Below are 13,419 nucleotides of genomic sequence, written 5' to 3'. Positions count from 1 at the left end.
AAACTAGCAACCAAAATAAATATATATTAACGTTTCAAGATTTACTAACAAAATTTAGTCAAGCCATACCGTTAAAGAGCCAAGATGCAGAGACAATAGCTAGAGCGTTTGTAGAAAATATAGTCTGTCAATATGGAATTCCATTAAAAATTTTAACCGATCAAGGTACCAATTTTTTGAGTACATTATTTAAAAACATTTGTAAAATTCTAAAAATTTCGAAAATTCAAACAACCTCATATCATCCTGAGTCAAATGGGGCTTTAGAAAGATCCCATCGAACACTTGCAGAATATTTAAGAAATTTTATAAAAACTGATCAGTCTGATTGGGATAGTTGGCTCCCTTATGCCATGTTTACGTACAATACAACTCCCCATTCATCGACTGGATTCAGTCCGTATAGACTCATGTTTGGATATAACCCTGAAATACCTTCTTCCCTTCCAAAACCTCAAACTTCCCAATATACTTTTGATGATTATGCGAAAGAAATAAAATTTAAAATACAGAAATCTATTGACATTGCCAGACAGAACCTTTTGCAGAGTAAAGAACTTTCAAAACAATATTTTGATAAAAATGCCAAAATTACTGAGTTTAAGATAGGTGATTTGGTCCTCTTGAAAAATGAATTGATTCCAAAAGGTAAATCAAAAAAATTAGTAATGCCTTGGAAAGGTCCATATAAAATTCAATCGAGGGACTCTGAAGTTAATTACACTTTGCTGTGTGGAACCAAATTATTAAAGGTTCATGTTAATAGAATAAAACCATTTGTTAATTAAATTGTCATTTTATCTTCATTTTATTGTAACTCATTATATATTTGTCAAGTTCTGTATGATATCAAATTTGTAATCAAAATTATTTTATCTTATGTTTGTTGCCATCTAGATGTATACCATACTCATTCATAATCAATTTTGTTATATTTTGTTGTATTAGGATTTTTTCATATCGTTCTTAGATTATAGTTTTTGAACTGTAAAATTTGGTATCGACTATAATCTCATTAAGGGGGATGGTGTTGTACCATCTGGCAACTTTATGCATAAAAGGATCATAATCCACTTCGAGCACTGGGACTCGCCTAGGATCTAATACCACTTCAACCACCAAGGGAGCTAAGAGATTTGAAACACAGATAAGGTCTCTTGCTTGCCGACCACTGCTGAAGAAACATTAAAATTTACTATTCTCCGTTTTAATTTTATAATAAACTCATTATATCAAATAGAACAAACAAGTTGTATAGAAGTATCGTCGTTTTGATTTTTTATTGTAATAAACCATATATTGAAACTGTGTGAGTTCTCATTAGCGAAGTTTATTTTCTCAATTACAACAACTGGCTAATGTGCGGTTAAACTACTGGCCTATAGGAGGTCGGAACACAATTAAAATATAATAAATAAATGCATCAAATGTATACGCTTTAAGGCTACCACAGCGGAGCAATTAATGGGAAACTTACCAATGGATCGTGTCACTAAGCAAAGACCTTTTCAGGCTGTAGGGGTGGATTTCGCTGGACCAGTTATTCTGAGAGCAAGCCGTTTACGAAAGGCTCCACGCGTGAAGGCATATATAGCTCTGTTTGTATGCATGGTGACAAAGGCTGTACATCTGGACCTTGTCTCAAGTTTATCTACTGATGCGTTTCTTGCAACATTGCGGCGCTTTGTTTCTCGTCGAGGGTGTTGTAGTGTTATCCATAGTGATAATGGTAGGAACTTTGTAGGTGCAAGTAGGGAGTTAAGTGATTTGTATCGTTTTTTCAAACAGGATCTGGTAAAACAGACCCTAATCGAAGTTAGTGCACAGTTAGGGATTAGATGGCAGTTTATTCCTTCCTATTCACCACATTTTGGAGGTTTGTGGGAAGGTTCCATTAAATGTATGAAGCATCATATACGCAGGGTAATTGGATCGTATTGTCTTACCTATGAGGAATATTTCACAGTGTTAGTCCAGATTGAGGCCGTCTTAAACTCTAGACCGTTGTTGGCAACCACTGATGACAGTTCTGATTTGTCATACATTAGTCCGGGACATTTTTTGATAGGTGAGCCTTTAACAGCAATTCCAGAACCATATTTGTCAGACAAAGTTGTGAATCTCAATAAGATTTATAAGCAAATGACTGCCATGAGAGACCGATTTTGGAAACTCTGGTCAACGCAATATTTAAGTACGTTACAACGTAGGAATAAGTGGGCAAAGACCCAAGTTAATGTAAAGGTCAATGACTTAGTGTTAATTAAAGAAGACAATTCTCCACCACTCCAATGGCCTATGGGTCGTGTGATGGAAATTAAGATAGGTCGTGATGGAAAAGTTAGAGTAGTGGTGGTTAAAACCAATTCTGGTATTCACACTAGACCTATTGTAAAAATTGTACCTTTACCATGTACCGATTAATCAAATTTTTATAATTAAGCAATTAAGATAATTAAGGATTATATCACAAGTTACTTCATTATACTGTAATAATTTTAATTAAGTTTATATAATTAGTTATTATTGTTTTTTCAATTGCACCATATTCGCATTTCTATGTATTATTATTATTCATTTCATATACACTAATCAAAATTGACTTATAATACTACTTATGTCAATAGTTTTAAGTATACTAGTTTATAAGCATTACTACTTCATTTAATACAGTCCACTTTTCATTCATATGTTATCGATTTAAGAAAAATGTCACCTATGATTACGTTGAAATATGTTCAATATAGTTTAAGTTAAATAAGAATTTAGAATTGTATTCATTCATGTGGCATTGTGTGTATCTTTATTGTAAAAATTGTAGATGCTTAGCATCGCCCGGGAGGATGGATAAATATGTTTTTAATTTGAATTTCGCGCTACTATTTGTATGGCTTCTCCCACTACCGGGCAAAGCGTCCATCTTGCGCATAGGTTTCGACTATGCTTTGTACAAAATATATGTTCTCTTGTATACAAACAACCTAACCTATAACATCGTGTATTCTAGGTGATTTAAATGATTTCTAATTATATATTAAAATAAAGATATTCTACTGTTCATCGTGTTTGTTTAACTTTTGTACCACGAGTGATTTCTCCAGTACGAGTAATTTGGATCCACTCGAAGATACCGCCACGTTTTCCGTCAAATCAACACTTCATTTGCCTTCATTTATTAAATTAATGGGTTTATAAATAGTTATTACAAAAGATATAAATATTAAAAAATCTGTAAATTTAAATACATACATGAAAATGAACTCTGGTACAAAATTGCTTATTGCCTTAAAATATAGCGCAAGTCCTTTATCTATGAATATATAATTCAGACAAAACTAACACCATCTACCAGTTAATAGTATATACATCTTCGGCAACTCTTTGTGATAATTATTTCATATAAATGCATTATGTGCTACATAAGCCAACTTATATTAAGTTTCAATATAGATAGAAGAATATACATAATCTCAAAAGTCTTGAATTATATATTAAAAATACATTGTTTACATAAAAAATTCTTCTGTTGAATGTGAGATTGTCAGTCACGTAGGACCCTGTCTGTCAAGAAATGAAATTTCAATTACACGCAAGCCTCTTTGTGTCGGATCTGTAAGTAGTAAACCTCTTGGAATATAAACTCTTTCATTTTGTGATGCTATAAATTTAGATATTTTCCGAAGACATTTTTCATAATGCGTCTCAGTGCAAATATATATTAGATAGGCAGTTAAACAAGCAAGACATCCTTCGCAATATGTACTACAAGCTGCTTTTTCAGCTTCAGCAAAATACAAATTTAATTGATTAATCGTGTGTTCAAAAGCTTGCCTATCGATCCTATTTTCCAGTTCTGGAGGAAACCTAGTTTGAAATTTTACAGAGGTTCCATCACTATAATCTCTTTGCACAAATATCTTTGTAGGAAGAGTTTGTTGCAAACCTCCATGATCTAATGGGCCAGTTGCTCTATTATCAGTCATCATTATTTAATTTTGCACAAATGTTCTATTAAATATCAAATCTGTAATTATTCTATTTATGTCAAGTAATATCACAAAAATACTAAATTATTTGAGATATAGAAATATTTCGAAATATTAAAAGAAACTACTCCAAATTAAATAAGTTTTTTTACACCAGATAAGCCATTATTTTATTTCATTATATAAACCTGGACATATTATTGATTGAAATTGGAACTTGCTCTAAGATTTTAGGCCAATTTCGTGAATCCTTAGTTTATTAAATCTTATGAAATATATTAGTTATTATAAACATTACTAATTATTGGTTTATATATTTGTTAATTTATTTACACCACAACTTATAATATTGATGTGCTAGACTCCAATTCTAATAATATTACATTAGAATTGTTAAATAATCAATTAATTATAGATTTATAGGCGTTATGCTGGTATTGCATAACGCCTGTTATAAGTAAAATTTTGTAACGGTTCCCTTCCCTATCAGAATATTAAATTAAGTTACCTTGAGTTCTAAAAACAATCAAAATGGCAGAACTTAAACTTTTAAGAAGGCAACAAAGCTTCAAATCTTATCTCGAAAGGTTAAATAATGATAATTGGGAGCAACATTCTTCAGAAATGATAAAAGGTATTAAAAGCATGTTTGATAATAGATTCGCGCGAAAGGGTCAGGGCAGCCATCCACGACTCGCTTGGCGAGCAGGATGAAGATGTTTTAATAGATAATCTTTACCTAAAGCTAAGCATTAAATTCACGCATCACATAGACAATTCAAATAGTACACAAAATAATAGTTGTTGTGTTAATCCAGCCATAAAATTACCGAACATTCAAATTCCAACTTTTATGGTAAATATAACAAGTGGATTAGTTTTAGAGACTTATTTACATCCACAATCCACAATAATGTTAATTTATCGGACGTCGAAAAACTGTACTGTTTGAAATGTCATGTGCCTGGCGAAGCTGCAGCTGTAATTAATAATATAGCCCTCACTGATAATAATTACTCCGAGGCATGGGTTTTATTATCAGCTAAGTTCGAGAACACGTGTATAATTGTCTATTCGCATTTACAAAAGATCATGGGTATTCCAACGTGTTCGAAAGGTACATACAAAGTATTAAAATCTTTTTTGAATATTGCGCAGCAGAAAGGCAATAATTTATAAGTCCAATTAGAAGTACAACATTAACTAAATCTAAACCGATCAAGTAAAAGTACCCTGCCCTGGTTTTAATGTCAGTACATGCAAATGGGTAAAACTATCCAGTTGTTTCTTCTTTTAGTGTGTTGATTATATGTTTAAACATTATTTTTTATTTCTAAATTTCATTAGTTTTCATATGTACAGGTCCCAAGTTTAAAACAAAGAAAACAAATGAAGGAAGAAAAATTAAATATCACAAAACATCTAATGCCTGTGATAGCAATTCTGTTGGCTCGCTTCAAAACCAATGTGAATTGTATTATTCATTTGATCAGAATACCTCAATATTTTGACCTCGAAAATACAAGTGAGATGGAAGATCTGGTTAGTATTTTAATTTTTGTACCTATGAATACTTATAAGGATTACTTGTCTTTGTGCTTGAATTGCCACCAGCAGGAGTATATTATATTTTAACCAGAAATTTTAATTGCATATGGGAATGTTGATGCATCTTGCATTTGTAGTTTTTCTAACTTTTTAATATATACTTACTAGTTTTAAACTAGTGTTTTATGTTTACAGCATTTAAGGAATTTATTGGGCGCTCTGCAAAACATCGCCCAGGAGTGTACCGACACAATAGTGTTAGACAACTGCAGCAAGACTTTGCATTGCCTTTATAAAAGGGCAAGCATTGTTGCAGATTGCGATGCCGCCATATCGACCATTGTCGACGAATGCTCATTTGTATATATGGAGCCATATCTTATATGGCAAAGTATTGTGTATGGGATACGAATTACATTTTTGTCATGTGTAGAAAGTTGTCAAACAATTCATCTCTTGATCAGAAATAATTTTTCTTTCTAGCAAATGGATCCAAAATATGCTAAGAAAGAGGATTTTCCTCGGATTGTAAATTCTCTGAAGAAAATATACATTTTCCACTATTTACATAACATAAATTATTTAGATATATGGGATGATTTTTTAGAAGAATTTAAAGTGTTTAGGAATGGTGTCTTTGAAAGAAATCTTCCTATCGAGGTATGTCAATTAGACAAAAGATTAAACATAACTAATTTCACTAATTCATACTCCTATCAAAATATATTTTAGGGATCGATATACTGCCTACTTTCCTACGGCACATATTTATCTTGGGAATTGATGGAAGTAAAAGATATGGATCTAAATAATATGGTACTCAATGCTATGGCTTGTATGAAACGAGCCGATGTATTGAAGTTGCTGGTAAAGTGGTATTTATAAATCGTTCAGATATTAAAAATAAAGTAGTCCACTAGAGTTTCCATGGCACAAACAACAACATAAAAAGAAAATAAATCTTATATTAAAATATTACAAAAAATAGAATGTATAAAGAACCAGAAAATATCGATAAAGTATTTTTGTTTTTAATACATATAATAATATAAAAATAGGAACCTATTTTTGCGAACAAAATGTGCAGCATCTTGTATGCTCAAAAATAAATCTTATGTCGCGCAATATATGTGTATATGAAATATAGTGGTAAGTAGAAACAGTGAATGTATAATTATAAGACAAAATACTTTGTTTTACCTATATATATACCAAAGATATAATATGTGCTCTTATATTATTATATATGATGATTGTAATTATATTATTAAATTGATTTATATAATTTTACATTCAAATTACCACATAGATGTAATTTGTATGTATTGTTGATATGCTTTTGAGTGTCTGTTGTTTTCCAATTAGAAATATTGGTCAAAAACAAAGACAATACTATTACATTTTACGCATTTCATGATGTGTTGTCTGTTGAATATTAAAAATTACTTAAATGTATTTTATTGCTTGGGTAAATAGTAATTCATTATCCTCCAAAATTTTCTCAACATTTGCAATTGTGAATACAAATTGTTAATATCGGTTTCAAATATCGTGAAATGAGTACGAGAACGATTTTATTCAGCTTCACTTTTTATTTTTATAATATCCATGCTGCATCTCATGCCTCCATTTCCATCATATGACTTCACAAATTTAGTGATAAATGCTAAACCAATAAATAATTTGTCGAAGATTGGAAATAACTTGTCCCAGAGTTCAGGTGTTCTTGTATTCAAGAAATAATTATCAATGGACACATTTGAAGGTTTTGATGAATTTGAAATTGAGGATTTGTGCCTTAATTCAGCCTTAAGGCAAGATGATAGCAGTTTATGTGTGAGTTTAAATATTTAATGAAGTAGATATATATATATATATATATATATATATATATATATATCATAGTGTCATTTTCTGCTATAACTGTAATCCGAGAACTTTCTTTGAAATTATAATTTAAAAAAAACACTTATCTGGTATAGGTAAACTCATTTTCTTTGCTGAATGAGTACGAGATCGATTTTATTTATGAGTAAAATCGATCAGTGAAGCTGCAGCTTCACTTTTTATTTTTATAATATCCATTCTGCATCTCATGTCTCCATTCATATGATTTCACAAATTTAGTGATATATGTTAAACCAATAAATAATTTGTCGAAGATCGGAAATAACTTGCCCCAGAAATCAGGTAAGTCAAATGAAGATTCCACGATTTTGCCATTATAACTTAGCAAATCAATATTCACGACCGAGTTATTTCTGCAAGTATTAAAATATCTTCGTTTGTCTTTGATTGTGATTGTCACCGATATAAAAGTCTTGGACTAAACTAAGACTACCATTTCATTCAACACGTTTTGTAATTATATGAAAATCGATAATCTCTAATGCCCATGCTCTTTCTATTTGGTCAAAAACTATTTTCACAATCAGTAAGATAAATTTGAAGGTCTTTGATTAGATTGAAAGCTTCGCAAAATTTCCTACAAAGCAGATGTTTCAAGACAATCGTCAGTCTGGCGTATCAATCCAATTATTAGAATTGGTGGTATCACAATGGTCATTAAAAATCCATTTCCTCTGGGCATTATCGCATCTGAATCTGGGTATTCTAAACGAATAGTCCAAAATTTTAAAAATTCCAAGATTAATGTTCTGATCCCATCTCATTTGATATTTGACTCATAATTACTATATACATAGATTGTTGAAAATTGTACAAATATCGTATATTATCACGAACTTCTCATATTATGTACATATTTGTCTGGGCCAAGTTTGACCTGTTTCATGACATGCTTTAGACTCATGTTATTTCATGTAGAAGCAAAACTATGCATCATTTGCTTTATATCACATTAAGACTTTGTTTCGCATTGAAATGCTAAACATTCAAATTGTTTCACTTCCAATAATACTTATTTGTTCTTCATAAAATAGCAATTTGATATCATGATATTATCAGTCGTTATTAGTATTAACCCACTTTCACGATCTATTGTTGATAAATTAAGATAATTGTATCTATAAATTCTTTTCTTAACTGCTTTAATAACAGCGTTTTTACTTTAATTCAATAGTCCATTATATTTTGTTTCATTAACGTAATTTTTCATTATTATCATATTATTTCATTTATAACAGTACTAGCACCATAATCTTTTTTTTCACCTGTTATTTAATATTTTCCCATTTGTTTTGTTAGCATTCAGCAATTAAAATTTCTATCCAAACCCTATACATTTGAACAAATTTTATATATTCAAAGACGACACATATTTAATTTAAAAAAACACAATTTAAAAAAAAACTACCGACACTTTACATCAACAATACAATACATAATTTGAATAGTTTTTTGTACTTGAAATGATGCGCAGATCTTTAAGAATAATTTTTGGTCAACAAGAAACTCATAAACAAATAAAATTATTTTGATTATGATTTTCTGAAAAACGAGTTATACTTTTATGTGATGGATTGCCATGCAAAACTCTACCAAAGGAAAACACAAGATACAATATTATTTAAATTAAATATAATTTACTAGATAGTTACCATTTTTTCAGGTTATGTTTTTCGTAAATTTTCTTGTTTTATTTTATTCCATAATACCCTAATAATTCATTTTCAACAAAACAATTGCAACAAAAGTTTTTCAAGATATATTTGCATTACGAGGTCAGATATTAAATTGAAAAACTGAACTTACATCGGCTACGCCTCCAATAGTACCGCTTGTACCACTAGTTTATGAAAAAGCATTAGTATTGTCCCGAATCGCGTTTCTATTCACAAACTTTTGAAAATTATCAACTTTTTTATTTAAAATTTTTTGTACTCTTCTCTCATTTTATATATTCTCGGATTAAAAACAAACAATTACACTTTGATCACTAAAGAAATAATGCGGAACATGTGGGTAAAATATAATCTACATAAAAAATAAAACAAGCGTGAAGTGTTCTTCATACCGAAAAGAGTTATTTTTTTGATACTATTTGCAGTGCCGGCTTTAGGGTAGAGCGCGGGCGCCGCGGATGCCCCCCAGCTGATGCTCATAGTTCGAGGTCTGCTTAGCCGTAAATTCCCTAAATTAAGCGGTTTTTTTTTGTCTGTCGTCAAAACACATTGTCTATCTCTTTTAACGTTTTGGTTAAAAAAGAGCTAGCGTTATTGTAACGAAGCGTAACAAACTCAGCTCATTCGCATTGGCCAGCGAACTTGGCAAAATCATTGATCACATAATTACTAGTGGCCCAGTGCAAACTCACATTGATAATTATCCGAAGAATGATACAGGCCAACATTTCTCTAATTTTCATTTCACAAACATTCTTGCAAACAATGAAACAATTCAGCGCCGTTGGTTAATTTACTCCGTTTCTAAGGATCGAGTTTATTATATTTGTTGTAGACTATTTGATAGTAGCTGAACGTCGAACTTAGCATCTGAAGGGTATAACAACTGGAAATACTTGTCAAATATTAAAAAATCATGAAAATAGTACTTTTCATAAGAAGTTTTACCTTTCATGGAATGAAGCTGAACTAAGATTAAAAATAGGAAAAACAATACACTGCCAAGAGCAACACTTGATTAGAAAGGAAACTAAAAGATGGAATAATGTTTTGTCTAGTATGATGCATATGACACTTTATTTAGCCGAAAACAATATAGCGTTCAGAGGTACTTCTGACAAACTATATACGCCAAATAACGGAAAGTTCTTAGGCTTAGTACAACTACTAGCTAAATTTGATCTAGTCATGCAGGAGCACTTGCGATTAGCTATGAAGGGTATATTTCAGACCACTCAGCTTCTGTTCATCGATGGAAAAATTTTAACCGATTACTTGGGACTAATACTATAAAAAACACAGTGACACTCGTTGGGAAGCAAGAATAAGCACTCCTTTATCAAATTAGTACTATCCATGATGCTTTGATACTTTGGCTCTTGAAACTCAGAAAACTGATGTTCAAGTGTCTCATGAGGCTACTACTCTAGCTAAAAGATTTCAGCTTCATAGTTTCATTGGTTGTTTGGTATGACATACTCCATCAAATAAATGTTGTAAGTAAATCTCTACAGTCAACAGATATGGATCTTGGTAATGTACACAAATGTTGAAAAAATGCTGCATTTTTGGAAGACTGCAGAAATACGGGCTTTAAAAGCGCTATTTTAACTGCGAAGGAGTTGTCCGAAGAACTAGAAATTGAACCTGAATTTCGAGCTATAACAAGAATTCGACGTATTAAGCGTCAAGCTAGTGAAATTGCACGCGATAACCCTATCACTTCTCCAGAAAAAAAAAATTGAGGTTGAATTTTTCAAATGTCTTTTGGATACTATATTAATTTCAATCAATGAAAGGTTCAAACAGTTAAATGAGTACTCGGAATCTTTTTTGTACAATATTAAACAGATTCCAGAAAAAAACGCGACCTTCTCAAGCTCTGTAGTGATCTCCAATTAAAATTAACTAAGTTGTATGTTGTGTGATGAACTTAGAAGTCTGGCATCCTTTTTACCTGATCAAAATGAGGTTACTCCCATTTTTGTTTTAAATTTCATCAACGATTTCAACTTACAACAACTGTATTTAAATGTATGGATAGCATTGCAAATTTTATTAACTATTCCTGTAACGGTTGCTAGTGGGGAGCGGAGCTTTTCAAAGCTGAAGCTGATAAAAACCTATCTTCGATCAGAGATTTCTCAATCTAGATTGACAAATTTAGCAACTTTGTCAATTGAAAACGAAATTGCTGAAACCATCGACTTCGACAACCTTATAAAAGAGTTCGCTGATAGAAAGGCCAAAAAAGTAAAATACTATTAGTGTTTATGTAATAAATGGTTATCTTTTATAATAAATAATTATTTCTTTTAATAAACGGTTGTTTCATTAGATGTTTTTTTTTCCGAATGGGTTTGAATTGCAGGTGGAGGCGCCGTCCGTAGAAATCTCGCCAGGGCGCTGGTAGTGTTATAGCCGGCCGTGACTGTTTGTAAGAGTGCTAGACCATGCGTCGGCGTCGGCGAAATTCGTTTGCGAGGCCCCCATTTTTTTAAGGCAAATTGCGGAAACTTTTCGTGCCGTAATTTAAAAGCTTTAAAATTTTTTGAAAACTTTGAAAAAAAAATGACTTAAATATTTATTTATACTTTGAAATTTTTTGAAAATTTCAAACTTTTTTCATAGCAATCACGCTTTGTTAACAGCTTAGAGACGAAATATCGAAGCGCGTAAGTATCGCGTTGCGGTCTAACGGTTATACATTGGTACGAAACGCATAGAAATGTAAACTATAAATGTAAATTTGTGCTTATTACAAATTTTTTTATAAAATATCTGATAATTTGATGTGCATATGTCTAATGATCATTTTTGTGCGCCAAATGGCTTTTCTTTTCCTTTTCTTAATGGATATCCAAAACCGCTTGACCTACCTTTCTTAAAATTTAATCAGTTTTTCATTTTCTTAATACAAATAAAATGTTTTTTGAATCATTCGAATCATACGCTCGGTTGTCTCAAAAACTGAATTACCATTTTTCCACTTTTTGCCCCGTATTTTTAATCGAACTCCTGCCTTTGCCAAAAACTAATCAGCACGTCATCCATGTTAAAAAGTTAAAAAATAATTATTGTTAAACGAAAGTGTAAGAAATATTTTTAATCATTAATTGATTTTGGCAAAGCAGACAATGCAACGTGTGAAAGATGCCGATCAGTTTGGGTCAGTAAGAGATGTGATAAAATATTTTTCGTTGTAGATCATGGCGGAAGTGGAAATGGTGCAACAATGTATAATTAAAAATAATTTGAAAAGTCAAGTGGTATGAGAATAATACAAATTTCAGATAATATTTTATTTAAGTTATATTTTACACCTATTGTTATTTATGTTATGATATTTTATTTTTTATTCGCTGATTGATTTTTTTTAGGGACTGTTTTTATCCAGAATAGGCAGCATAAGTGCAAAAGCTGTTACAGTTCATTTGTTGAAGACTATGATTAGAGATTGTCTAGCTAAAGACATTAGCTGGGCAGGAGGAAGCGGCAAACTTAAATTTTGCGAGATGCTGTTGTGTGAAATTATCACTGGTATTTCATAAATACTTTTTTATTGCTATTAATAAGATCTATTCTATTAATTTACTATTTTTATTCATTACAGACACAGTTCTTAAAAATATACCAACCGAGATAAAATTTGCAGTCTCAGAGTTGGTTAAGACATGCCAATGAGCGATATATGAGAATTATTTGTAAAATATATCATACGCATACATATATTTGTGTGTTGTGTTACATTCATTATTTTTAATTATTTGTTCTATGTTTCAGAAGAGAAATGCGAGCAGAAGACGTACAACAAAGTGTATTTTGAAATAAACGTCTTTTTTCCTTCTTAAATATTATCAACATGAATATTATTTTCAGCTAGAAAATACAATTCAAATATACCATAATTAATTACAATGCATGTCCGATTCCTATCCTACTTACGGACGGAGTATCCCGCGCGGGATAGCCGGCGGGGGGACAAGAGGGACGTACCGTTGGATGGTTCTGCGGACGAAGAATGTCGGCATGCGGATCGCCTACGGATGATCCAGAAGATCATCTCCTGCTGTCTGGGCATTTTTTTCAAAAATTTCGTAATTATTACAAAAATATTCCCAAATCCATATTACGTAATCCACATACTTAAAATAGGGGCTATTATTACAGATTACTTAACGAAAAACTACGTGAGTTTGTAACAATTCTTGTGTAAAAATTACATAATATTACAAATTTTGGCTTTGCGGGTTGTAATAATTAAGGTGTTAAGAATTCGTTAGATATATTATGATCATTGT

The 13,419-nt window shown here is 31.3% G+C and overlaps 1 protein-coding gene across 1 annotated transcript; it reads right to left on the bottom strand.

Moving 5' to 3' along the window:
• Positions 1-3,374: 3,374 nt before the first annotated feature.
• On the bottom strand, positions 3,375-4,105 carry LOC113380830 (golgin subfamily A member 7-like). The gene has a single exon (XM_026619904.1). It carries the CDS (start codon positions 3,984-3,986, stop codon positions 3,546-3,548), a length of 441 nt encoding a protein of 146 aa, XP_026475689.1. The 5' UTR covers positions 3,987-4,105; the 3' UTR covers positions 3,375-3,545.
• Positions 4,106-13,419: the final 9,314 nt, after the last annotated feature.

This window comes from Ctenocephalides felis, unplaced genomic scaffold (assembly GCF_003426905.1).
Source record: "Ctenocephalides felis isolate EL2017-DRISC unplaced genomic scaffold, ASM342690v1 CF-g0.4_SCAFFOLD_02401, whole genome shotgun sequence".
In the NCBI taxonomy this organism is placed as follows: Eukaryota; Metazoa; Arthropoda; class Insecta; order Siphonaptera; family Pulicidae; genus Ctenocephalides; species Ctenocephalides felis.
The sequence above is the reverse complement of the archived record's forward strand: the minus strand, read 5'-3'. Positions and strand labels throughout refer to the sequence as shown.